Here is a 26288-nt window from a genome sequence, read left to right as displayed (position 1 = left end):
CATAACCAATGACAAATACAGCCAGCTCAAGCTGACCATCTGGCGTTATTATGGTTTGTGAATATGCTAAAGTTTTATATTGAATGTTATAATACATACACTAATATGATTTACATGTGTTTTTATGACAATTGTCTTTTTTCCTAACCATATTCAAGGAAATATCCATGTTCGGGCAGGGCACCTACATATCATATCTGCATCCACATCCTATACTGTATGCACGTTAACGCATTCAAAATGTTTGAGAACCCCCCAAAAAAATATGAACTACAACATCACCATGAAAATCCAATAAACTACTCGATTGTGATCGATGAAAGAGAAAAATCATTCCATTCCATGTCAACTCTCAACGCTATGCTGTACTTGGCAAATCCACACAGTGCGAAACAAAAGGGTCCCTGGAGCAGTAGGTTGGGGGGTAACTTGCTGGACCTCTGGTAGTGGGGTGTACAGTATGTGTCCCATAGACAGCAGAGTGGGAGTTGGCTGACAGGCAGGTCAGGTCCCTGTGCTGATGCCTGTTGTATGGCAGTCACCCTCCTTCATGGTCCCCAGCCACTCAGCTTGTCTTCTGAGCATCCATGTGCAACATGGGCCACACTCCACATATAAACTGATTGAACACATTGTAGACAAGTGTTAGGTTATTGTTGATATTGTGGTGCCATACAAATGTAGGATCTTAATTTGATAAACCTGTTGTGTATCATAACCTGAGGGCAGTTCTGATTCTGAATGATCTTACATTTTACATTTACATTTTAGTCATTTAGCAGACGCTCTTATCCAGAGCGACTTACATTTAGTGAGTGCATTAATTTTTCATATCTTCAGGTATGATGAGTAGCAGAGAAGGTTGGAGGAGGGCTCTCCCCAAGCTACTGCCCAACAGTGGCCAGGCATACATACACCCCTGGATGCAGCCGTTGTATATGAAAGGTAGCTATTGTATAGAAATTGCATCCCAAAAAATCTGATACATTTATAAGTCCTTATCGTAACCCTCAGTCCATAAATGCATACGATAGAACTTGAGTTATGCCTGATTTTGAATATCATCACACTCCACATACTCAATTATATTTTCTATTCCCAACATAAATAATCTACTTCTTCAAGGGGAATGTTCAGTATAAATATGACCCCAAACTCAAACATGTCACTGCCACAGGGCCTGCCAATGTGTTGTTGGACTGTACAGGACAACTTAACAACAACACACTGAAGAGGGGAGATAGCGGAGTCATCTTCTGCTCAAAACCTCACACTCTTCAGGTGTGGGGTCTTCATTTGATCACACTGTTGCAGGAGAACTTTCCTGCAATGCAGGAAATGTAAAACGTGTAGTGTATTTGAGGTTTAAAAGGGCTTCTGAAGTTTGTAATTTCCACTTTGAAATGTTCAACTTGATTTTCCCTTAAGAAAAATGTATCAACCTCTACAAAAATGTCCATTAATTATAATCCACATAATAATTCACATTTCCTGCATTAATTCCATTTCCATTTCCATTGCTGCAGGATTATTTTCCTGCTGCAGCAAACTGGCTCAAATTAACAGCCTACATCTGTATACACAAGCATAGAACTGGGATGTGTTGAAGAACTGGGAGGATGAGAGCACGCTTACCTTTACTTTTGGTCTGTGTTTGAGGTAGATTGACCTTATCTGGAGGCTACATGACAACAGAACATATTAAATTTTTCAGTGATACATTCTTGTAGCAATCATCTGACCGTATCCCTACTCAAGATACCAGTCTGTTCTTAATATAATTATGTTCTTGAAGCAGCGTAAATCAATTTCAGTGGGAACAAATACAATGAGCAAACAAACAAAGTAAAAGCTTAATGGAGCCTTCATAAACCCTTTATTTTTATTCTTATTTTTATTTTATTTAACCTTTATTTAACCAGGTAAGCCAGTTGAGAACAAGTTCTCATTTACAACTGCGACCTGGCCAAGATAAAGCAAAGCAGTGCGATAAAAACAACAACACAGAGTTACATATGGGGTAAAACAAAACATAAAGTCAAAAATACAACAGAAAATATATTATACAGTGTGTGCAAATGTAGCAAGTTATGGAGGTAAGGCAATAAATAGGCCATAGTGCAAAATAATTACAATTAGTATTAACACTGGAATGATAGATGTGCAAATAGAGATACTGGGGTGCAAATGAGCAAAATAAATAACAATATGGGGATGAGGTAGTTGGTAGGTCTAATTTCAGATGGGCTGTGTACAGGTGCAGTGATCGGTAAGGTGCTCTGACAACTGATGCTTAAAGTTAGTGATGGAGATAAGAGTCTCCAGCTTCAGAGATCTTTGCAGTTCGTTCCAGTCATTGGCAGCAGAGAACTGGAAGGAATGGCGGCCAAAGGAGGTGTTGGCTTTGGGGATGGCCAGTGAGATATACCTGCTGGAGCGCATACTAAGGGTGGGTGTTGCTATGGTGACCAATGAGCTAAGATAAGGCAGAGATTTGCCTAGCAGTGATTTATAGATGACCTGGAGCCAGTGGGTTTGGCGACGAATATGTAGTGAGGACCAGCCAACAAGAGCGTACAGGTCACAGTGGTGGGTAGTATATGGGGCTTTGGTGACAAAACGGATGGCACTGTGATTGAATACATCCAATTTGCTGAGTAGAGTGTTGGAGGCTATTTTGTAAATTACATCGCAGAAGTCAAGGATCGGTAGGATAGTCCGTTTTACGAAGGCATGTTTGGTAGCATGAGTGAAGGAGGCTTTGTTGCGAAATAGGACTCTGATTCTAGATTTAACTTTGGATTCACTAATGTGAGTCTGGAAGGAGAGTTTACAGTCTAACCAGACACCTAGGTATTTGTAGTTGTCCACATAATCTATGTCAGACCCGTCGAGAGTAGTGATTCTAGTCGGGTGGGTGGGTGCCAGCAGCGTTCGATTGAAGAGTATGCATTTAGTTTTACTTGTGTTTAAGAGCAGTTGAAGGCTACGGAAGGAGTGTTGTATGGCATTGAAGCTCATTTGGAGGTTTGTTAACACAGTGTCCAATGAAGGGCCAGATGTATACAAAATGGTGTTGTCTGCGTAGAGGTGGATCTGAGAATCACCAGCAGCAAGAGCGACATCATTGATATACACAGAGAAAAGAGTCGGCCCAATAATTGAACCCTGTGGCACCCCCATAGAGACTGCCATAGGTCCAGACAACAGGCCCTCCGATTTGACACATTGAACTCTATCTGAGAAGTAGTTGGTGAACCAGGCGAGGCAGTCATTTGAGAAACCAAGGCTATTTAGTCTGCCAATAAGAATGCGGTGGTTGACAGAGTCGAAAAGCCTTGGCCAGGTCGATGAAGACGGCTGCACAGTACTGTCTATTATCGATCGCGTTTATAGTATCGTTTAGGACCTTGAGCGTGGCTGAGGTGCACCCATGACCAGCTCGGAAACCGGATTGCATAGCGGAGAAGGTACGGTGTGAATCGAAATGGTCGGTGATCTGTTTGTTAACTTGGCTTTCAAAAACTTTCGAAAGGCAGGGCAGGATGGATATAGGTCTGTAACAGTTTGGATCTAGAGTGTCACCCCCTTTGAAGAGGGGGATGACCGCGGCAGCTTTCCAATCTCTGGGGATCTCAGACGTTATGAAAGAGAGGTTGAACAGGCTAGTAATAGGGGTTGTGACAATTTCGGCGGCTAATTTTAGAAAGAAAGGGTCCAGATTGTCTAGCCCAGATGATTTGTAGGGGTCCAGATTTTGCAGCTCTTTCAGAACATCAGCTGTCTGAATTTGTGTGAAGGAGAAGCAGGGGGGGGCATGGGTAAGTTGCAGTCTATATACCTTTAGTATATAGACGGTTCAGTTGATGGCTTACCTGAAGATTATGTGTAGGTAGGAGCCCAGGCCTGTGAGGATGTGCCACCAGGCATGGAACTGTGTCACCGCCCCAACAACAGGGGGTAGTCTCTGTCTGGTGGATCTAAAGGAGAGTGGGGAATAGAGAGTTTTACATTTGATTCTGTCTACAAATGTAGGATCTTAATTTGAGCCAGTTTGCTACAGCAGGAAAATAATCCTGCAGCAACAGGAAATAGTAATTATTATGTGGATTATAATGAATGGACATTTTTGTAGAGGTTTATACATTTGTTTATAAGGGAAAATCAAGTCTGAAATTTCAAAGTGGAAATTACAAATTTTAGAAGCCTTTTTAAACTTCAAATACACTCTAAGTTAAAAACATTTCTACATTGCAAGAAAGTTATCCTGCATCAGGATGATCAAATTAAGATCCTACATCTATAGAAATGGATGTCCATATTATGTTGTCAGCATGTGCAAATTGTTTGTATATTTACCTGAGTGAGTCACATGCCAGATTATCAATGTTCCACAACAGGAATCCCAGCAGGAAGACACTCAGGGAGATGTAACAAATAGGTTTGAGACATGGGTACACCCTGCAGTTAAAACACATAGTCAGATGAGATGTATAAACAATGTTATTACATAGCCCTACTTCAGAAGAGGCTGGTGGGATGAGCTATGGGAAGACAGGCTCATTGTAATGGGTGTAATGGAATAAATGGAACGGTATCAAACGCATCAAACATATGGAAACCACGTTTAAATCCGTTCCATTTATTCCATTCCAGCCATTACAATGAGCCTGTCCTCCTACAGCTCCTCCCACCAGCCTCCACTGCCCTACTTTGTACTGTGGTTTCTGAAAACGTTGTCATTCAGAATCACAAATATCAGCATAACAGCAGTATCCAATGAGTGAGTGGCTATTATACAATCCAAACTTTGTAAGGATAACAAATACTACAAGTACTGTTGACCTCTTAGTTATCAGTTAGTTTCCAAAACTACTGAGCCACGATGCTGCCACATTGCCACATACCATGTAACTATGAAGATAGAACGCATCACCAAGCAGGCTACAAGTGCACCATACATGACCTAAGGACACAAAAAGAAGAATCTTTAGTGTTGAAAAGAAACCAAATGTAGACCTGTGTCATATTTGACAGTAGCCTAATTCTGGTGTTTTTACCAGAACAGAGGTGAAATTAAGTATGAGGTGTATAATGCACACATTTTCAACCAGACTGCTCAACCCCTAAAAAAGGACACCACCACAGTACAGCATGTACAAGGTTCAACCACCAGGTTGTGCTAAATCCATGCTCAAATAATGACTGCTCTTTTGTAATGGTTGATGAGATGTATAAATGAATGGTCACAGTTGGTGTATTGTGTAGTTTATCTAAATGAGTAGCAAATCAAACTACTTGTGTGAAACACAAATTAGTTGAAACAATATGCTGACAATATAACGCCCTCCAAAACGGACTGTTGTGGGCATGTTTATAGCTAAACGTGCGCCTCCATGGAGCAGTGGGGTTTAGTAGGCTTTTACATGCTGACTAGACCGGGCGCGCGCATGCGTGAGCAGAGTGGGTGCAATGAATAACACGTATGTGTCCATTTACTTTGCAACGCTCGCTCACGCGACGCGAGCCGTGTGGTCAGTTGCAGAGAGGGCTCTGAAGTGTAAACAAAGGCTGCTTTGTCACTTCGTTTCTGTTGTTGTGGAGCAACACAGACGCTTCTCTAGACTCTAAATATCCACAGCAACACTGGCTATTGTGGTGGTATGCTAGAGAGGAGTTCATATCACAGGCTGACCAGACTGCCCGCATTGCGTACGTGAGCGTTGCAAAATAAATGTACACATACATGTTTTTCAATCATTGCACCCACACTGCTCGCGCACGTCAACGAGCGTCTGCGTAGCCAGGCGCTAAAATCGAACTTGGTTCTATTTGTGACGCTCGACGTGCTGCAAGTCCCACCTCTCCCATCTCGTCATTGGGTTTTCGGAGCATCCAGTGGCTTGTGAAAGTATTCACCCCCTTGGCATTTTGCCTATTTTGTTGCCTTACAACCTGGAATTAAAATGGATTTTTTGGGGCTTTGTATCATTTGATTTACACAACATGCCTACCACTTTGAATATGCAAAATATTTTTTCTTGTGAAACAAACAAGAAATAAGACAAAAAAACTGAAAACTTGAGCGTGCATAACTATTCACCCCCCCAAAGTCAATACTTTGTAGAGCCACCTTTTGCAGCAATTACAGCTGCAAGTCTCTTGGGGTATGTCTCTATAAGCTTGGCACATCTAGCCACTGGGATTTTTGAAACAGGTTTCCCTCAAGAATTTCCCTGTATTTAGCGCCATCCATCATTCCTTCATTTCTGACCAGTTTCCCAGTCCCTGCCGATGAAAAACATTCCCACAGCATGATGCTGCCACCACCATGCTTCACTGTGAGGATGGTGTTCTCGGGGTGATGAGAGGTGTTGGGTTTCCGCCAGATGGCCAAAAAGCTCAATTTTAGTCTCATCTGACCAGAGTACCTTCTTCCATATGTGTGGGGAGTCTCCCACATGCCTTTTGGCGAACACCAAACGTGTTTTCTTATTTTTATTTTTTTAAGCAATGGCTTTTTTCTGGACACTCTTCCGTAAAGCCCAGCTCTGTGGAGTGTTCGGCTTAAAGTGGTCCTATGGACAGATACTCCAATCTCTGCTGTGGAGCTTTGCAGCTCCTTCAGGGTTATCTTTGGTCTCTTTGTTGCCTCTTTGATTAATGCCCTCCTTGCCTGGTCTGTGAGTTTTGGTGGGCGGCCCTCTCTTGGCAGGTTTGTTGTGGTGCCATATTCTTTCCATTTTTTAATAATGGATTTAATGGTGCTCCGTGGGATGTTCAAAGTTTCTGATATTTTTTTATAACCCAACCCTGATCTGTACTTCTCCACAACTTTGTCCCTGACCTGTTTGGAGAGCTCATTGGTCTTCATAGTGCCGCTTGCTTGGTGGTGCCCCTTGCTTAGTGGTGTTGCAGACTCTGGGGCCTTTCAGAACAGGTGTATATATACTGAGATCATGTGACAGATCATGTGACACTTAGATTGCATACAGGTGAACTTTATTTAACTAATTATGTGACTTCTGAAGGTAATTGGTTGCTCCAGATCTTATTTAGGGGCTTCATAGCAAAGGGGGTGAATCCATATGCGCGCACCACTTTTCCGTTATTTATTTTGTAGAATTTTTTGAAACAAGTTATTTTTTTCATTTCACTTCACCAATTTGGACTATTTTGTGTATGTCCATTACATGAAATCCAAATAAAAAATAGGAAAAACGCCAAGGGGGATGAATACATTTGTAAGGCACTGTATACCCACGTGGGTGATCGAAAGATGAATGGAGGTCCACACACCAGTCCAGTTGGTGGTGGTAATGCACCTTAAAGTTGGTTGCCAACTGCCATATAAAGAACAAAAGAAGAAGAAGAAGCCTGAAGGAGGAGAGAACTAGAAACTCACTCAGTTTACCCTTTTATCTGTGGATTAATTGTCGGAGTAGAGGACCTTGTGCATTTCAGGTAAAATAACAACCCAATGTTAATATCCCAGGACAAATTAGCTAGCAACAGCAAGCCAGCTAGCTAAATTGCCATACATGTTTAATGGTTTTCGACCTGTCCCGAAGTTGATATAGTTGGTTCAGAGTTAGTTTTGATATTTCAACCTGCGTGTCCTGATCGCATCTGGTGTGGGTGGACAAAATCAACATGCACGCGATGGTGCACGTGGACGCACACGAGCGTGCGGTCTGGTCAGCATGTTAGTGTAACCTGGGCATGTAAGATTAGGTGGTGTATGACATGTTGTATGACAAGTGACAATGCTGCAAAATATTATATTGCTGAAGACAACTGCACAGAGACATCTGAATTGACATGCCACAACAGCAATCTAACTGGATCTAACAGGACCTCATGTCTGGCTGTTCCCACTGTTAGCCAGGGGCAATATTTACTAATGAAACAGTGAAACCTAATACCAAACAAAGAGCATGGTCACTGAAGAGTGAAAATGTACTCTCTCTCTTACCTGGTGAAAGACTGGCTCTTTCCATTGTAAATACACCTGAAAAAAAAAAAAAGAGAATGCAGATAGTGACATTGATTATTGACATACAGTAAAAGGGACACATCAGTTACAGTCAGGTCCCAAATAATTGGCACCCTTGATAAAGATGAGCAAAAAAGACTGTATAAAATAAATAATACTGAGCTATATTGTATGCTAATTATTTTTTGAAAATTATATTTTTTTATACTAATACAATTGCTATGAGAAAGAGATTATGTTTAACAAGTTTTAAAAAATTAAAATAATAATCTGCATATGCATCTTTCTTTCGATGCCAAACCCACCACTGGTGTGCATGGCCAAAGAGCTCTATTTTCATGTCACCTGAACATGTCAAGTCTGCCATTTTAAAGTGGAAATTACAAACTTTAGAAGCCTTTTAAAATCTTGAATACACCACACGTTTGCATTTCCTGCTGTGCAGGAAAATTCTCAGCAACAAAAGAGTGATCAAATTAAGATCCTACATCTGTAGTGGTATATTTATTTTTGTTAAACAAAATATATTTCTCTGAGCAAATGTATTAGAATAAAATGTTATAATTTTCCAGTCTTTTTTGCTCATCTTTATCAAGGGCGCCAACATTTTTTGACTTGACTGTGGGATATATGAGACACTCACCACACTGACTGAGACACTGAAGAACAATAACAATGTGATAGGAAATAAACCCAGAGTGTTTTCTTGCTTGAAGCATTCATATCTGCAACACAAAAAATTAATTCAATTCTAATTCCTCTAATGAAACACATATTTGTAAGTATAGACATACTGTATACAGTAAGGCTTTTGAGAAGGATGGAGAGCAAGATGATGAAAGATGCCCCAGTTAAAATGGAGGAAGTCTAAGTGACGCTCAATCCATAGACATCAGCTCAGTTACATGTCATCTACAGCCACGAGAGAGACACAGTATGCGCTTTCTTAGGATGGATCAATTGGAGGGTTGGATTCACTTTTCATTGATCACATTACATTTTATATTTTCCTCAAATTACTTTCAGTGGGCTGTTGACCTGGGCTGCTTAATGGCAATGGCACTGTGAAAGCTGAAAAGTGTAAATCCATTATATGTTGGGCACTTACAGACAGTAGACAAAGACACAGGTGCTGTAGATCATTGGCAGCTCGTCCAGCAACTGTGGGGGTCAGACAGCAGAGACACAGATAGTGATGTATAGTGGGATGGTCGGCACGAGTCAAGACAGGACTATTGTTTTCTGCTTACTCCAGTGTCTCTGACCTAACTTCATGTGCATTCTGCAGGAAATGATGAGGTGACATGTTTTATGTCCTTACCAGCTGAAAAAGTACATGTGATTATGAGAACACAACTCTTCAATGGTGCTGATGAATCATGATTTATTTTTAGATACTAAAAGTCAGCTCACCTGCATCTCATATTGCAGCGTCATATGGAAGCACCAGGAACCAATGCCAACAGCTGGAACAGAAAAAGAGATCACATCAAACAAACAGCAGGAAGCACAGACATTCAAACCATTCACTCAAATAAACAGGACGGCATCTTGATGATGGCCTTTCAAAATGCTGTGAAGTAAATAAAAGTTTATTGGTCGCTTACACAGATTTACAGATGTTATTGCAGGTGCAGTGAAATGCTTATGTTTCTAGCACCAACAGTGTAGTAATATCTAGCAATACAATAACAATACACACATAATAAAAATAAAATATATATATATATATATATATATATATATATATATATATATATATATTAAGAAATATCAGAGCGAGCAATATAAATAGAGTGTATAGACAGTATGGACAGTATATGAATAGAAAAGGTGTGTACAACAGTAGTTATATAAGATGAGCCATGACTAGAATACAGTATATACGTACACTGAGTATACAAAAAAATGTAAGAACACCTGCTCTTTCCATGACATAGGCTGACCAGGTGAATCCAGGTGAAAGCTATGATCCCTTACTGATGTCACTTGTTAAATCCACTTCAATCCGTGTAGATGAAGGGGAGGAAACAAGTTAAAGGATTTTTAAGCCTTAGGACAATTGAGATATGGATTGTGTATGTGTGCCACTCAGAGGGTGAATGAGCAAGACAAAACATTTAAGTGCCTTTGAACGGGGTATGGTATTAGGTGCCAGGAGCACAGGTTTGTGTCAAGAACTGCAACACTGCAGGGTTTTTCACGCTCAACAGTTTCCCATTTGTATCAAGAATGGTCCATCACCCAAAGGACATCCAGCCAACTTGACACAACTGTGGGAAGCAGTGGAGTCAACATGGGCCAGCATCCCTGTGGATGGCCAGCATTCCATATATACTCAGTGTATAAAGTGGGTAAAACAGTATGAGAACATTATTAAAGTGACCAGTGTTCAATGACTCTAGGTATAGGGCAGCAAGTCTCTATATTGCAGGGTAGAGTACCAGGTGGTAACCAACTAGTGACAGTGTAAGGTTCAGGGCAGGGTACCAGGTGGAGGCCGAATAGTGATGTCTGTTTAACAGTGTGATGGCCTGGAGATAGAAGCTGTTTTTCAGTCTCTCAGTCCCAGCTTTGATGCACCTGTCCTGTCTCTGCCTTCTAGATGGTAGCGGGGTGAACAGGCCGTGGCTCGGGTGGCTGAGGTCCTTGATGATCTTCTTGGCCTTCCTGTGACACCGGGTGCTGTAGATGTCCTGGAGGGCAGGCAGTGTGCCCCAGGTGATGCGTTGGGCTGACCGCACCACCCTCTGGAGAGCCCTGTGGTTGCGGACAGTGCAGTTGCCGTACCAGGCGGTAATATGCTCTCGATGGTGAATCTGTTGAAGTTCGTGAGGGTCTTAGGGGCCAAGACAAATTTCTTTAGCCTCCTGAGGTTGAAGAGGCGCTGTTCAGGGCTCTACAGGGTGACCATTTTACTCGCATATGGCCTAAATATTTTGCTGAGCGAACTGGAATTTCTATTTTGGAGCACCAGTGCGCCTAGAAGAATTAAGAATTCTAGCTTTATTACCTCAAATATTTTTCATTGTACTCTTACATTTCTTTGTATAAGCCTACATTTTCCAACTTAGACACACACGTGCTCCTTGTAAAAAAAGTCAGCGTAGAGCCCTGCTGTTGTGCCTTCTTCACCACTCTGTCGGTGTGGTGGGACTATTTCAGGTCCTCAGTGATGTGCACGCCGTAGAACTTGAAGCTTTTGACCCACTCCACTGCAGCTCCGTCGATGTGGATGGAGGCGTGCTCTCTCTGTTGTCTCCAGTAGTCCACGATCAACTCTTTCATTTAGTTGATGTTGAGGTAGAGGTTATTTTCCTGGCACCACTACGCCAGGGCTCTCCATATAAACTCAGCAAAAAAAGAAACATCCCTTTTTCAGGACCCTGTCTTTCAAAGAGAATTCGTAAAAATCCAAATAACTTCACAGATCTTCATTGTAAAGGGTTTAAACACTGTTTCCCATGCTTGTTCAATGAACCATAAACAATTAATGAACATGCACCTGTGGAATGGTCGTTAAGACACTAACAGCTTACAGGTAGGCAATTAAGGTCACAGTTATGAAAACTTAGGACACTAAAGAGGCCTTTCTACTGACTCTGAAAAACACCAAAAGAAAGATGCCCAGGGTCCCTGCTCGTCTGTGAGAACGTGCCTTAGGCATGCTGCAAGGAGGCATGAGGACTGCAGATGTGGCCAGGGCAATAAATTGCAATGTCCGTACTGTGAGACGCCTTAAGACAGTGCTACAGGGAGACAGGATGGACAGCTGATCGTCCTCACAGTGGCAGACCACGAGTAACAACACCTGCACAGGATCGGTACATCCGAACATCACACCGTCGGGACAGGTACAGGATGGCAACAACAACTGCCTGAGTTACACCAGGAACGCACAATCCCTCCATCAGTGCTCAAACTGTCCGCAATAGGCTGAGAGAGGCTGGACTGATGGCTTGTAGGCCTGTTGTAAGGCAGGTCCTCACCAGACATCACCGGCAACAACGTCGCCTATGGGCACAAACCCACCGTCGCTGGACCAGACAGGACTGGCAAAACCAGGGGTGATGGTCGGTTTTTTGCGTTTATCGTCGAAGGAATGAGTGTTACACCGAGGCCTGTACTCTGGAGAGGGATCGATTTGGAGGTGGAGGGTCCGTCATGGTCTGGGGTGGTGTGTCACAGCATCATCGGCCTGAGCTTGTTCTCATTGCAGGCAATCTCAACGCTGTGCGTTACAGGGAAGACATCCTCCTCCCTCATGTGGTACCCTTCCTGCAGGCTTATCCTGACATGACCCTCCAGCATGACAATGCCACCAGCCATACTGCTCGTTCTGTGCGTGATTTCCTGCAAGACAGGAATGTCAGTGTTCTGCCATGGCCAGCGAAGAGCCCGGATCTCAATCCCATTGAGCACGTCTGGGACCTGTTGGATCGGAGGGTGAGGGCTAGGGCCATTCCCCCCAGAAATGTCTGGGAACTTGCAGGTGCCTTGGTGGAAGAGTGGGGTAACATCTTACAGCAAGAACTGGCAAATCTGGTGCAGTCCATGAGGAGGAGATGCACTGCAGTACTTAATGCAGCTGGTGGCCACACCAGATACTGACTGTTACTTTTGATTTTGACCCCCCTTTGTTCAGGGACCCATTATTAAATTTCTGTTAGTCACGTCTGTGGAACTTGTTCAGTTTATGTCTCAGTTGTTGAATCTTGTTATGTTCATACAAATATTTACACAAGTTAAGTTTGCTGAAAATAAACGCAGTTGACAGTGAGATGACGTTTCTTTTTTTGCTGAGTTTATGTGAGCTAAACATAAAATGAAGAAATATATATATAAAAACATTTTCCTTAAAGTATACTTTTTTATTATTACTATTGTTACTGTCCCCACTACAACAAAAATACTTAAATACATGTAATTTTGTACTTGAAACATTTAATTGAAATACTATATAATTCCATTAATTCCTATGGAAGACTGCCAATATGGCTTCAAAGCCTCTTAATGGCCAATACATTGCTGTGAAAAAGTATTTTGCCCCCTTTCTGATTTTCTCTATTTTTGCATATTTTTGATACTGAATGTTACCAGACCTTTAAACGAAACCTAATATTAGATAAAGGGAACCTGAGTTTAAAAAAATAAAGAATTGCCCCCTTACACAATTCTTGTGAGAATTTGTCGGCGAGTGGGTAACCCGCCTCTACCATCCATTCTATTGGCCAACGTGCAATCACTGGAGAATAAACTGGATGAGCTCCATTCGAGACTTTCCTACCAACGGGACATTAAAAACTGTAATATCTTATGTTTCACAGAATCGTGGCTGAACAACAACATGGATAATATACAGTTTTCTGTGCATCGGCAGGACAAAACAGCTATGTCCGGTAAGACGGGGGGTGTGTGTCTACTTGTCAATAACAGCTGGTGCGCGATGTCTAATATTAAGGTAGTCTCGAGGTATTGCTCACCTGAGGTAGAGTACCTCATGATAAGCTGTAACAATATCTACCAAGAGAGTTTTCATCTGTATTTTTTGTAGCCGTCTATTTACCACCACAAACCGACGCTGGCACTAAGACCGCACTCAACGAGCTGTATAAGGCCATAAACAAACAAGAAAATGTTATTCCAGAAGCGGCGCTCCTAGTGGCCGGGGACTTTAATGCAGGCAAACTTAAATCCATTTTACCTAATTTCTACCAGCATGTCACATGTGCAACCAGAGGGAAAAAAACTCTAGACCACCTTTACTCCATACACAGAGACGCGTACAAAGCTCTCCCTCGCCCTCCATTTGGCAAATATGACCATAATTCTATCCTCCTGATTCCTACAAGCAAAAACTAAAGCTCAATGACTAGCTCAATACGGAGGTGGTCAGATGACATGGATGCTACTCTACAGGACTGTTTTGCTAGCACAGACTGGAATATGTTCAGGGATTCATCCAATGGCATTAAGGAGTACACAACCTCAGTCACCGGCTTCATCAATAAGTGCATCGACGACGTCATCCCCACAGTGACCGTACGTACATATAGCTAAAGGCCAGATGCTTATAAGAAATCCCGCTATGCCCTTAGACGAACCATCAAACAGGCAAAGCGTCAATACAGGACTAAGATTGACTCCTACTACAAAGGCTCTGACGCTTGTCGGACGTGGCAGGGCTTGCAAACTATTACGAACTACAAAGGGAAACCCAGCAGCGAGCTGCCCAGTGACGCAAGCCTACCAGACGGGCTAAATGCCTTTTATGCTCGCTTCGAGGCAAGCAACACTGAAGCATGCATGATAGCACCAGCTGTTCCGGACAACTGTGTGATCACGCTCTCCGTAGCCGATGTGAGCAAGACCTTTAACGGGGTCAACATTCACAAGGCCACGGGCCAGACGGATTACCATGACGTGTACTCAGAGCATGCGCGAAGCAAATGGCAAGTGTCTTCACTGACATTTTAAACCTCTCCCTGACCTAGTCTGTAATACCTATAGTGGCTTGCGAAACCATTCACTGCCCTTGGCATTTTTCCTATTTTGTTGCCTTACAACCTGGAATTAAAATAGATTTTTTTCTTCAAGGCAAAACTGCTCCATCTCCTTCAAGTTGGATGGGTTCCGCTGGTTTACAGCAATCTTTAAGTCATACCACAGATTATCAATTTGGATTGAGGTCTGGGATTTGACTAGGCCATTCCAAGACATTTAAATGTTTCCCCTTAAACCACTTGAGTGTTGCTTTAGCAGTATGCTTAGGGTCATTGTCCTGCTGGAAGGTGAACCTCCGTCCCAGTCTCAAATCTCTGGAAGACTGAAACAGGTTTCCCTCAAGAATTTCCCTGTATTTAGCACCATCCATCATTCCTTCAATTCTGACTAGTTTCCCAGTCCCTGCCGATGAAAAACATGGGGATGGTGTTCTCAGGGTGATGAGAGGTGTTGGGTTTGCGCCAGACATAGGGTTTTCCTTGATGGCCAAAAAGCTCAATTTTAGTCTCATCTGACCAGAGTATCTTCTTCTATTTGTTTGGGAAGTCTCCCACATGGCTTTTGGCGAACACCAAACGTGTTTGCTTATTTTTTTCTTTAAGCAATGGCTTTTTTCTGGCCACTCTTCCGTAAAGCCCAGCTCTGTGGAGTGTACAGCTTAAAGTGGTCCTATGGACAGATACTCCCATCTCCACTGAGGAGCTTTGCAGCACCTTCAGGGATATCTTTGGTCTCTTTGTTGCATCTCTGATTAATGCCCTCCGTGCCTGGTCCGTGAGTTTTGGTGGGCGGCCCTCTCTTGGCAGGTTTGTTGTGGTGCCATATTCTTTCCATTTTTTAATAATGGATTTAATGGTGCTCTGTGGGATGTTAAAGGTTTCGGATATTTTTTTATAACCCAACCCTGATCTGTACTTCTCCACAACTTTGTCCCTGACCTGTTTGGCGAGCTCGTTGGTCTTCATGGTGCCGCTTGCTAGGTGGTGCCCCTTGCTTAGTGGTGTTGCAAACTCTGGGGCCTTTCAGAACAGGTGTATATATACTGAGATCATGTGACAGATCATGTGACACTTAAATAAAGTCCACCTGTGTGCAATCTAACTAATTATGTGACTTCTGAAGGTAATTGGTTGCACCATATCTTATTTAGGGGCTTCATAGCAAAGGGGGTGAATACATTTGCACGCACCACTTTTCCGTTATTTATTTGTTATCATTTTCTGAAATAATGTTTTTTTTTCTTTACTTCACCAATTTGGACTATTTTGTGTATGTCCATTACATGAAATCCAAATAAAAAGCTATTTACATTACAGGTTGTAATGCAACAAAATAGGAAAAACGTCAAGGGGGATGAATTCTTTTGCAAGGCACTGTACATGTTACAAGCGAGCACCATAGTCCCTGTGCCCAAGAAAGTGAATGTAACCTGCCTAAATGACTACCGCCCCATAGCACTCACGTCGTTAGCCATGAAGTGCTTTGAAAGGCTGGTCATGGCTCACATTAACACCATCATCTCGGAAACCCTAGACCCACTCCAATTCGCATACCGCCCCAACAGATCCACAGATTCTGCAATCTCTATCGCACTCCACACTGCCCTTTCCCACCTGGACAAAAGAAACACCTATGTGAGAATGCTGTTCATTGACTACAGCTCAGCGTTCAACACCATAGTGTCCACAAAGCTCATCACTAAGCTAAGGACCCTGGGACTAAACACCTCCCTCTGCAACTGGATCCTGGACTTCCTGACAGGCTGCCCCAAGGTGGTAAGGGTTGGCAACAACACATCTGCAACGCTGATCCTCAACACAGGGGCCCCCTCAGGGGTGCGTGCTTAGTCTCCTCCTGTACTCCCTGTTCACCATCATTACGTTTGCTGACGACACAATGGTGGTAGGCCTGATCACTGACAACGATGAGACAGGCTATAGGGAGGAGGTCAGTCACCTGGCAATGTGGTGCCAGGACAACAACCTCTCCCTCAACGTGAGCCAGACAAAGAAGATGATCATGGACTACAGGAAAAGGAGGGCCGAACACGCACCCATTCACATCGACGGGGCTGTAGTGGAGAGGGTAGAGAGTTTCTTGGTGTCCACATCACCAACAAACTATCATGGTCCAAACACACCAAGAATGTCGTGAAGTGGGCACGATCCTCTTCAAAAAGTTCTACAGCTGCACCATCGAGAGCATCCTGACTGGTTTTAACTGTAAGTCGCTCTGGATAAGAGCGTCTGCTAAATGACTAAAATGTAAAATGTAAATGTATGTATCACCGCCTGGTAGGGCAACTGCTCGGCATCTGACCATAAGGCGCTACAGAGGGTAGTGCGTACAGCCCAGTATATCACTGGGGCCAAGCTTCCTGCCATCCAGGACCTATATACTAGACTCCAGTCACCCAAGTCATAGTCTGTTCTCTCTGCTACCGCACGGCAAGCGGTACCGGAGAGCCAAGTCTAGGTCCAAAAGGCTCCTTAACAGCTTCTACCCCCAAGACTGCTGAACAATTAATCAAATCGCCACCCGGACTATTTGCATAGATACAATTTAGTTTTTACACTGCTGCTACTCGCTGTTTATTATCTATGCATAGTCACTTTACCCCTACTTACATGTACAAATTACCTCGACTAACCTATACCCCCGCACATTGACTCGGTACCGGCACCACCTGTATATAGCCTCATTATGGTAATATTATTATGCTACTTTTCTTTTTTCTTGTTCTTTTTACTTTAGTTTATTTAGTAAAACATTTCTTAACTCTATTTTCTTAAAACTGCATTGTTGGTTAAGGGCTTGTAAGTAAGCATTTCACGGTAAGGTCTACACCTGTTGTATTCGGCGCATGTTACAAATAAAATTCGAATCGATTTGATTTGATTTGAACTGGTTGTGCCACCTTTATCTGCAATGACTACAACCAAATGCTTTCTGTAGTTGTTGATCAGTCTCTCACTTCGCTGTGGAGGAATTTTGTCCCACTCTTGCATGCAGAACTGCTTTAACTCAGCGAAATCTGTGGGTTTTCTAGCATGAACTGCTAGTTTCAAGTCCTGCCACAACATCTCTATTGGGATTTTTTTTATATATATTTTTTTGCCCTCAGAACAGCCTCAATTCGTCAGGGCATGTACTCTACAAGGTGTCGAAAGCGCTCCACAGGGATGCTGGCACATGTTGACTCCAATTCTTCCCACTGTTGTGTCAAGTTGGCTGGATGTCCTTTGGTTGGTGGACCCTTCTTGATACACACGGGAAACTGTTGAGCGTGAAAAACCCAGCAGTGTTGCAGTTCTTAACACAAATCGGTGCTCCTGGCATCTACTACCATATCCCATTCAAAGGCACTTTGATTTTTTGTCTTGCCCATTCACACTCTGAATGGCACACATACACAATCCATGTCTCAATTGTCTCAAAGTTTAAAAATCCTTCTTTAAACTGTCTCCTCCCCTTCATCTACACTGATTTTAAGTGGATTTACAAATTGACATCAATAAGGGATCATAGCTTTCACCTGGATTCACCTGGTCAGTCTATGTCATGGAAAGAGCAGGTGTTCTTAATGTTTTGTATACTCAGTGTACAGGATCGAGCATTCCATTCCAGCTATACAATGGATATAATGTATAGCGTAAAAAATTATAATAATCATTCACATCTAAAATGTATTAAATAAAAATCGGAGAATAATAATATTTTACACACACATGAGGGTACCTATAAGCAACAATTTCTGATGAAAAAACACAAATGTGAAAAATTGGTGGATATAGCGTTTTGGAAATAAACTCTTCATTTGTATTATGAAATATTAGTAAATCATACTAATAATTCCTGATGTTGTGTATGGAGCACCTACCTGCCAGTCCCAGAAAAGAGTAGACGTAGCGGAACTCTAGGCCGTCTTTATATGTCTGGATGGCACCGTAGATAGGAGGCAGGATCATAATCAGGTTACTGACAGTGTTCCCTGTACAACAAGATAACAAACAGAGCAACTGTCAGAGGAAGACAAGACAACATGTACTGTATGACAGCAAACAACAACCACAATCATTTGATGTCTAATATAACTTTTAATAGAGTGTCTCTTAGCAGATGGAAAACAAGGGTCTGTAAATGAGATTTTAGAGAAAGAATAGTGTTTACATTCTGTAAGCAGGTCCAATGTATATATCAGTAAGATTTAGACTGGTTAAATTCGTTTTTATTTATTCTTATTTATAAGGCCATTTTAGGAAAACTGCCATTTTATCTATCCTCTCTTCTAGGTCGAAATGAAAACGCTTACAAGCTCAGATATGAATCTTGTTTTATGCTAACAGTCCTGAAAATGTTAACCGAGCATGGAAAAAGGTCCTTTATTACTCAGCCCCCTGGTCTTGGAATTCTCTCCAAGCCAACATAAAACTCCAGGACCTGGTGTCCCTGGAGGAGTTCAAGGGACAAATAGATGAACAGGTTGTTAAGACATGTAGTTGTTTCTACATGTCACCCAATGTCACTAGTTACTTATGTAAGGAAGCATGTTGTTTTACTTCACACACACTACACACACACATCCACTGTTTGTTTGCTGTTGTATTTGTGCTGTTGCCAGTGTCTTCTGTCTGTGTTGTCCGTTTTGTCTTACATAGTTTTTTTTATCCCAGCCTCCGTCCTCACAGGAGGCCTTTGCCTCTTGCCGTCATTGTAAATAAGAATTGGTTCTTAATTGACTTGACTGGTTAAATAACGGTAACATATATTTAATTTGAAGATTTCACCACACCAAGTGATGGTTGGTGATCAAGTTAAGAACAATCAAACCATTTAACATATAGACCGATGCTAATGATTAGAATGTTGTTTCAAGTTGGGGCTTATATGCAAGAGGCAATAGCTCTGATGGCTAACTCAGTTCTTTGTTCAGTTAACCCACCTGCATACAGAGCTTGGAGCATTGCTACACTGCTTTGCTGCTGTATTGTATTTGTTGCTTGCTTAGCTGCTGGATACAAAAGTAAAGGATTCTTGAAATTATATTCTTACAAATGTACAAGACTCAGGAATGTTGGATGTCTGTTGCACATGATTTATGTTTAACATTAGGCTGGTGCTGTACATTAGTAAGTTGTGTTGTACTTTAGGCTGACTGACTTCAGGTCAAATAGCATCAGGCATGCCCCAAGGTGCTGTAGTCAGTCAAATGCCAGTAACTTTCCTGTTTAACGTTTTCATATGTTTAACTGTAAGCAAACATGAGGAGAATCGCCTGTTTAATGTATTCTGACCTCACTCTATGCTGCAAGCAGCGCTACTATTGTTCTCCTCTGCTGAGGTTTTGAAAACTGAGATATAATACACACAATAGCACATGCCACACAATGAGGGTAAAAAATCGTGGTTGCCTCTTTCTTTGTCTGTCTTCCACATTAGATTTACTGGACGTTGCACATTCCAGGCCTTTTATTCTACAACTTGGGACCCAATTTAAAAACCAATCATTGCTTCAAACTCTACTGGTCATGTGGAGTATCAGTAACATGGTCACTTTAGTAATACAGTGTTACTACACATTTATAAGAGCAACGTAAGAGCTAGTGTTCTGTTATCAGAGTATCAGTTCTAGTTTTTTTTTATAATGTTTTTTTTTTTCTTCATATGATGCATCATGCATGTGATTAGTCATTCAATCCAGTGTTTTCACCTTTCCAAGGTCAAGAAGGAGAGAAGACGAGGAGTGTTGGGTCACTCAGTGTAATGTGGGTAATGTGTGAGTCAGAGAGAGAGTGACAGAAAAGTAAAAGAGCAGTAGTTAAACACAGCTAATTCTGACCCACTTGGCATAGTTCCACCTTAAATACACTGTTGCATCATAAAGTGCCTTTTGTAGCCACATATGCATTTTGACAAATTAATGCTTTATAACCATGACGAAAGGACCTAAAGGAGCAAGTGATGAAAACATGTAATGACACACCTTGACCCGGAAATAGTGTGAATTGTTACAAATTCACCAAGGACCCCCTCATAACTTGAGTGAGATAGAACTAGCATAGAAGGAGTTTTACTGCTGCACTGACAATCCTTTATCACTCTTATCATTCAAAAAGGTATCCAAAATCAAATCACGAATGCTGAGTAGCCGGTTTTTATCTTGCAATGGAATGGAGCTCTTAGTGTTAAAGATAATTATCATGAATAGAAAAATGTTGGGCTGCCTGTGTAACATGCTGACTACACCGGCCACGCACGTGCGCCATTGCATGGATGTTGATTTTGTCCATCCACAACAGACGTGATCATGACACGCAGATTAAAATATCAAAACCAACTGTCAACCAACTATATTAATTTGGGGGCAGGTCGAAACGCACATGAAACATTTATGGACATTAGCTAGCTAGCTGTTTCTAGTTAGTTTGTCCCGGGAGATGAACATTGGCTTGGTATTTTACCTGACATGCATATGGCCCTCTTTTTAACTGGCTCTTTGTAGAATTTTCACCCAGAGTCTATTATAGCGCTTGGCTACGCAGACGCTCGTTCACACATACGAGCGGTGTGGTTGAAACAATGATTTATATGAACACTAGATGACTAACAGGGGGTGCTGTTTTGAAGCCAACGCGCCTCCATCTTGGCACTCCCCACCATTGTAAAAAATATTTTAGAAGCTATATAAATGCATTTATTAATGTCTACATTTGTTTTTCCACGTTTATTCTATTACAGACACCTTAATGCATACTTTTAAATGATATTATGTGAGCTAAACATAAAAATCTAAAATGAAAAAATATATAATAATATTTTCCTTAAAGTATATATTTTTTAAGTACTAATGTTACTGTCCCCACTACCACAACAAAAATGGTTAAATACATGTAATTCTGTCCTTGAAACATTTTCTTGAAATAATGTAGAATTGACTTTTTCCACATTTTGTTGTGTTACAAAGTGGGATTAAAATAGATTTAATTTTTTTTTTTTTGTCAACGATCTACACAAAATACTCTGTCATGTCAAAGTGGAAGAAAAATTGATTTTTTTTTTTTTTTTTACCACTAATATATCTTTATTAAATAAGTATTCAACCCTCTGAGTCAATACATGTTAGAATCACCATTGCAGCGATTACAGAGTCTTTCTGGGCAAGTCTCTAAGAGCTTTCCACATCTGGATTGTGCAACATTTACCCATTATTCTTTAAAAAAATCTTCAAGCTCTGTCAAATTGGTTGTTGATCATTACTAGACAACAATTTTCAGGTCTTGCCATATATTTTCAAGCAGATTTAAGTCAAAGCTGTAACAGCCACTCAGGAACATTCACTGTCTTCTTGGTTAGCAACTCCACTGTAGATTTTGGCCTTGTGTTTTAGGTTATTGTCATCCTGAAAGGTGAATTCATCTCCCAGTGTCTGGTGGAAAGCAGACTGAACCAGGTTTTCCTCTAGGATTTTGCCTGTGTTTAGTTCCATTCCATTTTTATCCTGAAAAACTCCCAGGTCCTTAACGATTACAAGCATACACATAACATGCTGCAGCCACCACTATGCTTGAAAATATGGAGTGGTACTCAGTAATGTGTTGTATTGGATTTGCCCCAAAAATAGCACTTTGTATTCAGGACAAAAAGTGAATTGCTTTGCCACATTTTTTGCAGTATTACTTTAGTTCCCTTGCAAACAGGATGCATGTTTTGGAATACTTCCTTCTTTTCAGGTTAGTATTGTGGAGTAAATGTTGTTGATCCATCCTCAGTTTTTTCCTATCACAGCCATTAAACACTTTAACTGTTTTAAAGTCACCATTGGCCTCATGGTGAAATCGCTGAGCAGTTTCCTTCCACTCTGGCAACTGTGTTAGGAAGGACGTTTGTATCTTTGTAGTGACTGGGTGTATTGATACACCATCCAAAGTGTAATTAATAACTTCACCAAGCTCAAAGGGATATTCAATGTCTGCTTTTTTTTTTTTTACCCATCTACCAATAGGTGCCCTTCTTTGAGAGGCATTGGAAACCCTCCCTGGTCTTTGTGGTTGAATCTTTATTTGAAATTCACTGCTTGACTGAGGGACCTTACATTTAATTGTATGTGTGGGGTACAGACATTAGGTGGTCACTCAAAAATCATGTTACATTTACATTTACATTTTAGTCATTTAGCAGACGCTCTTATCCAGAGCGACTTACAGGAGCAATTAGGGTTAAGTGCCTTGCTCAAGGGCACATTTACGTCATTTAGCAGACGCTCTTATCCAGAGCGACTTACAAATTGGTGCATTCACCCTATAGCCAGTGGGATAACCACTTTACAATTATTATTATTATTTTTTTATTATTATTTTTTTGGGGGGGGGGGGGGGGGGGGGGGTAGAAGGATTACTTTATCCTATCCCAGGTATTCCTTAAAGAGGTGGGGTTTCAAATGTCTCCGGAAGGTGGTGAGTGACTCCGCTGTCCTGGCGTCGTGAGGGAGCTTGTTCCACCATTGTGTCCATGCAACTTATTATATGACTCGTTAAGCACATCTTTACTCCTGAACTTATTTAAGCTTGCCATAACAAAGGGGTTGAATACTTATTGACTCCAGACATTTCAGCTTTTCATTTGTAATTAATTTGTAGAAAAAAATCGAAAAACATAATTCTACTTTGACATTATGGGGTATTGTGTGTAGGCCAGTGACAAAAACTCCTAATTTAATCCATTTTAAATTCAGGCTGTAACTCAACAAAATGTGGAAAAAGTCAAGGGGTGTGAATTAGTGATGCATGGGTTGACTCATAACCCACAGTCCCCTCAGTTATATCCGCGGGGCTGACGGGTTTAGGGTCATTCAATATTGTTTGGATGAAGGGCGGGTGTGTGACAGGCAGGTTGAATAAAGAGAAAACAGTACCTTAAAAAAATCCATAATTGTATAATTCTTGTGCAATTTATATCTATAGGCTACATTGAGGTTTTTCTTTCATTCTTTTTGGCTATCTGGCATTACTGCATAAGCCTAAGGTTTAGGGCCTAACTGTATGCACGCCAAATAGCCTACACGCCAATCGCCAAATGCTTTTGGGAATGGGCAGAAAAAGTTCATGTCAATCCACAGAGACAAAAAGGTTTAATTCAATAAGAGAAAAGCTGCGAAATGGAGACTTGAAAATAAAGAGGAGGACAGAAAAGTAATGTTTGGGAAAGATTTGGTGAAGTGGTAAAAGAGGATGTGTGATGATTGTGAGGCGCTATACAAATTCGACAGTCACAAGATAGGGACTTCAAATAGGGAAGTTCCAAGGGAACTGTAGCCTACTGTTCAGATGGGTTAAATGGAAACTGAAATCTGGTCTATAACCTCTCACATAGCCTTAATATTAACTCATGCAGTATTAAGCATTTCTTACAGTAAAATTATACACCAAATGTAGGCAAAATATTTACTTGGGAACATGAGTGGAGAAATATGATTTATTTATTTCAGCATCTTGAGAGAATGCGAATGCTCAGTTAGATAAAATCTGTAGAGGTGTTATCTTTATCAGCATCATAAAAGCTGATAGTATTTACATTTACATTTACATTTACGTCATTTAGCAGACGCTCTTATCCAGAGCGACTTACAAATAGGTGCATTCACCTTATAGCCAGTGGGATAACCACTTGTTTTTTTTTTTTTTTTTTCAACTAACTAGGACATATTTCCCTTTTTCTGTTGAGTTAGACTATTGCATTTTCTCCCAGGTCCCTAAACATCTTTGCTCTGCAACTAGTCAACTAGACTGAAGCATTCATTCATTCTATTAATTTATTACATTAATCTTGTGAGCAAGGGTTTATTTAGTCTTCTAGGGCAACATATAATCACAGAAGAGAAGCTGCATGTATCTCATTATAGACTAATTGACTAACAAATAGCCTACCAAAATTGTCAGAAATGAAAGCAGAAACACATCTAAATCAGGCAAAAAATATATACTGCATTGCCAGTAAAATAATCGTTCCGCCGTCTTTGTAGCCTACAGCGCATTTTCTATATAAGGGTCGGGTGTGGGCCTCAGATTTTCACTTTATCACATATAGTCGGGCGGCTGTGGATGGGTTATTAGCTATTGCTGGCGGGTGCGGGTGAACAAACAGCAGACCCTCAGGCGTCCACTAGCGGGTGCGGGTGAACAAACAGCTGTATTCAGACCCCTCTACCCACCCTGTGGCCCAGTCCTCTGCAGCTTTTTACTCACTTTTTGTCTCTCCCATGACATTATTCCTCTCTCCTACAGCATCCATCACAATTACATGCACATTGCCAATTATGCAAATTAGGTGATGACTTCTAGCGACTTTTAGGACAGCCAATAGCTACTTTCCTTACTGAGGAGTTGGCAACACTGGGTGAACTGATTTAATAACATGTAGGCTATGTGTACATTTATTTTGCAATGCTCGCACGCGTAGCGTGACAGGTGTGCAACAGGCTGTGAGAAAGAGTCCGTGTACTGTCCCAGAATGAAGCTGAAGCTATCTTGTAGCGCATTTCATTGTACACATGCACTAGTTGTGACTTTTTAATGTGCCGTATAGATAGCCTATTACAGTAGCATAATTGTAAACAGTTAGGCCTACTTGAAAGAGCGCGGTGCTGAATCTGCAAGTGAGGTTGTGACTCATTAGCGGGTCTGGCATCGCCCTATGTAAGAAGGACGGTCGAGGTGATGACACTACTGGCAACTTCTACCTTACTGGTATAAAACGTCAAAGCTGTATTAAAATGTAAGATAAGAGGCGCGAGCGTACGGGAATGCCACCTCCGCACGGATCCACATCCGTATTTATTGCATTCGTTTTGTTTTTCTAATACTAGTTTTGCCATACGCATGGTGTCAGCTGTACTTACAGAATTCTGCGATGTAGAAAGAGACGACATAATTATCCTCACACCAATCTAGCGTTGAGGTTGGCCGCCCCCAGTATCCCAGCCTGTCTGCGGAGGGAGCCATGATGGAAAAAAACGAACGGGGAGTTGTGTGTGTGTGAGGGAGGTGTGCAGAATCGTTAGTAGTAACGATTTATGACCGAGAAACTCCCTCAATCCCCTCAGTTACAAGCAATTATATGTATTAACCCTAGATGACTAACAGGGGGTGCTGTTTTGAAGCCACTGCGCCGCCATTTTGGTTCTCCGCCGTAAAAAAAAAACAAAAAAAAAATATATATATATATATATATATATATATATGGAGGACTGCTCATTCTGAGGGGTACCAATATGGTGGCCGGTGGCTATGAAGCCTCTCATTGGCCATTACATAGCATAATCAATCCAGGGTTTATACTCATCATTGGTTACAACCAACCTGGCACCGTGTTTTCTTAAATGTATCAATGGTATAGGCCACTTTCTGGTACTCATCCTGGCAAATGGTACAACATTTTGCTTTTTAATTGATTCATATGTTATTCCTGTGTAATTAACTTTTTGCCATGTAATACAAATACATTTAAAAAACGGGTGATTTATATACAAAATTAATATTTGGCACTTTAAAATGCCGCATGAGCTTAGTTCAACTGTCATTACCCATCAGAACCCAAAATATAAACTTGTTTTACTCTATTCTTTGTAAACAGTGCAGGCCTAATTGTAAACAAACACTGTATAGCCTCAAAACATGGTTAAAACTATAAAACAGTCCTTGCATCCATAGCTCTGTCTATGAATTTGAAAGCGGTTACATTTCTCCAGCCCCATCACTCATCCCTTTACCAAAACAGTGGCTGGGTTCTGATT

General features: G+C 41.4%; 1 protein-coding gene across 1 annotated transcript; it reads right to left on the bottom strand.

The window, feature by feature from the left end:
* Positions 1 to 507: 507 nt before the first annotated feature.
* On the bottom strand, positions 508 to 25497 carry LOC311141997 (alkaline ceramidase 3-like; the record flags this gene model as incomplete). Its single annotated transcript, XM_084177543.1, has 11 exons — positions 508 to 619; positions 1636 to 1681; positions 3876 to 3980; positions 4360 to 4461; positions 4908 to 4966; positions 7976 to 8011; positions 8640 to 8721; positions 9105 to 9157; positions 9410 to 9462; positions 18381 to 18491; positions 25395 to 25497. The coding sequence occupies 11 exons, from the start codon at positions 25495 to 25497 to the stop codon at positions 566 to 568; spliced, it is 804 nt and encodes a 267-aa protein (XP_084033669.1). The 3' UTR covers positions 508 to 565.
* Positions 25498 to 26288: the final 791 nt, after the last annotated feature.

Source organism: Coregonus lavaretus, assembly GCF_964263955.1.
Source record: "Coregonus lavaretus genome assembly, chromosome: 15".
NCBI classification, from domain to species: domain Eukaryota; kingdom Metazoa; phylum Chordata; class Actinopteri; order Salmoniformes; family Salmonidae; genus Coregonus; species Coregonus lavaretus.
Note: the sequence above shows the minus strand (reverse complement) of the source record. Positions and strands in the feature narration are given on the sequence as shown.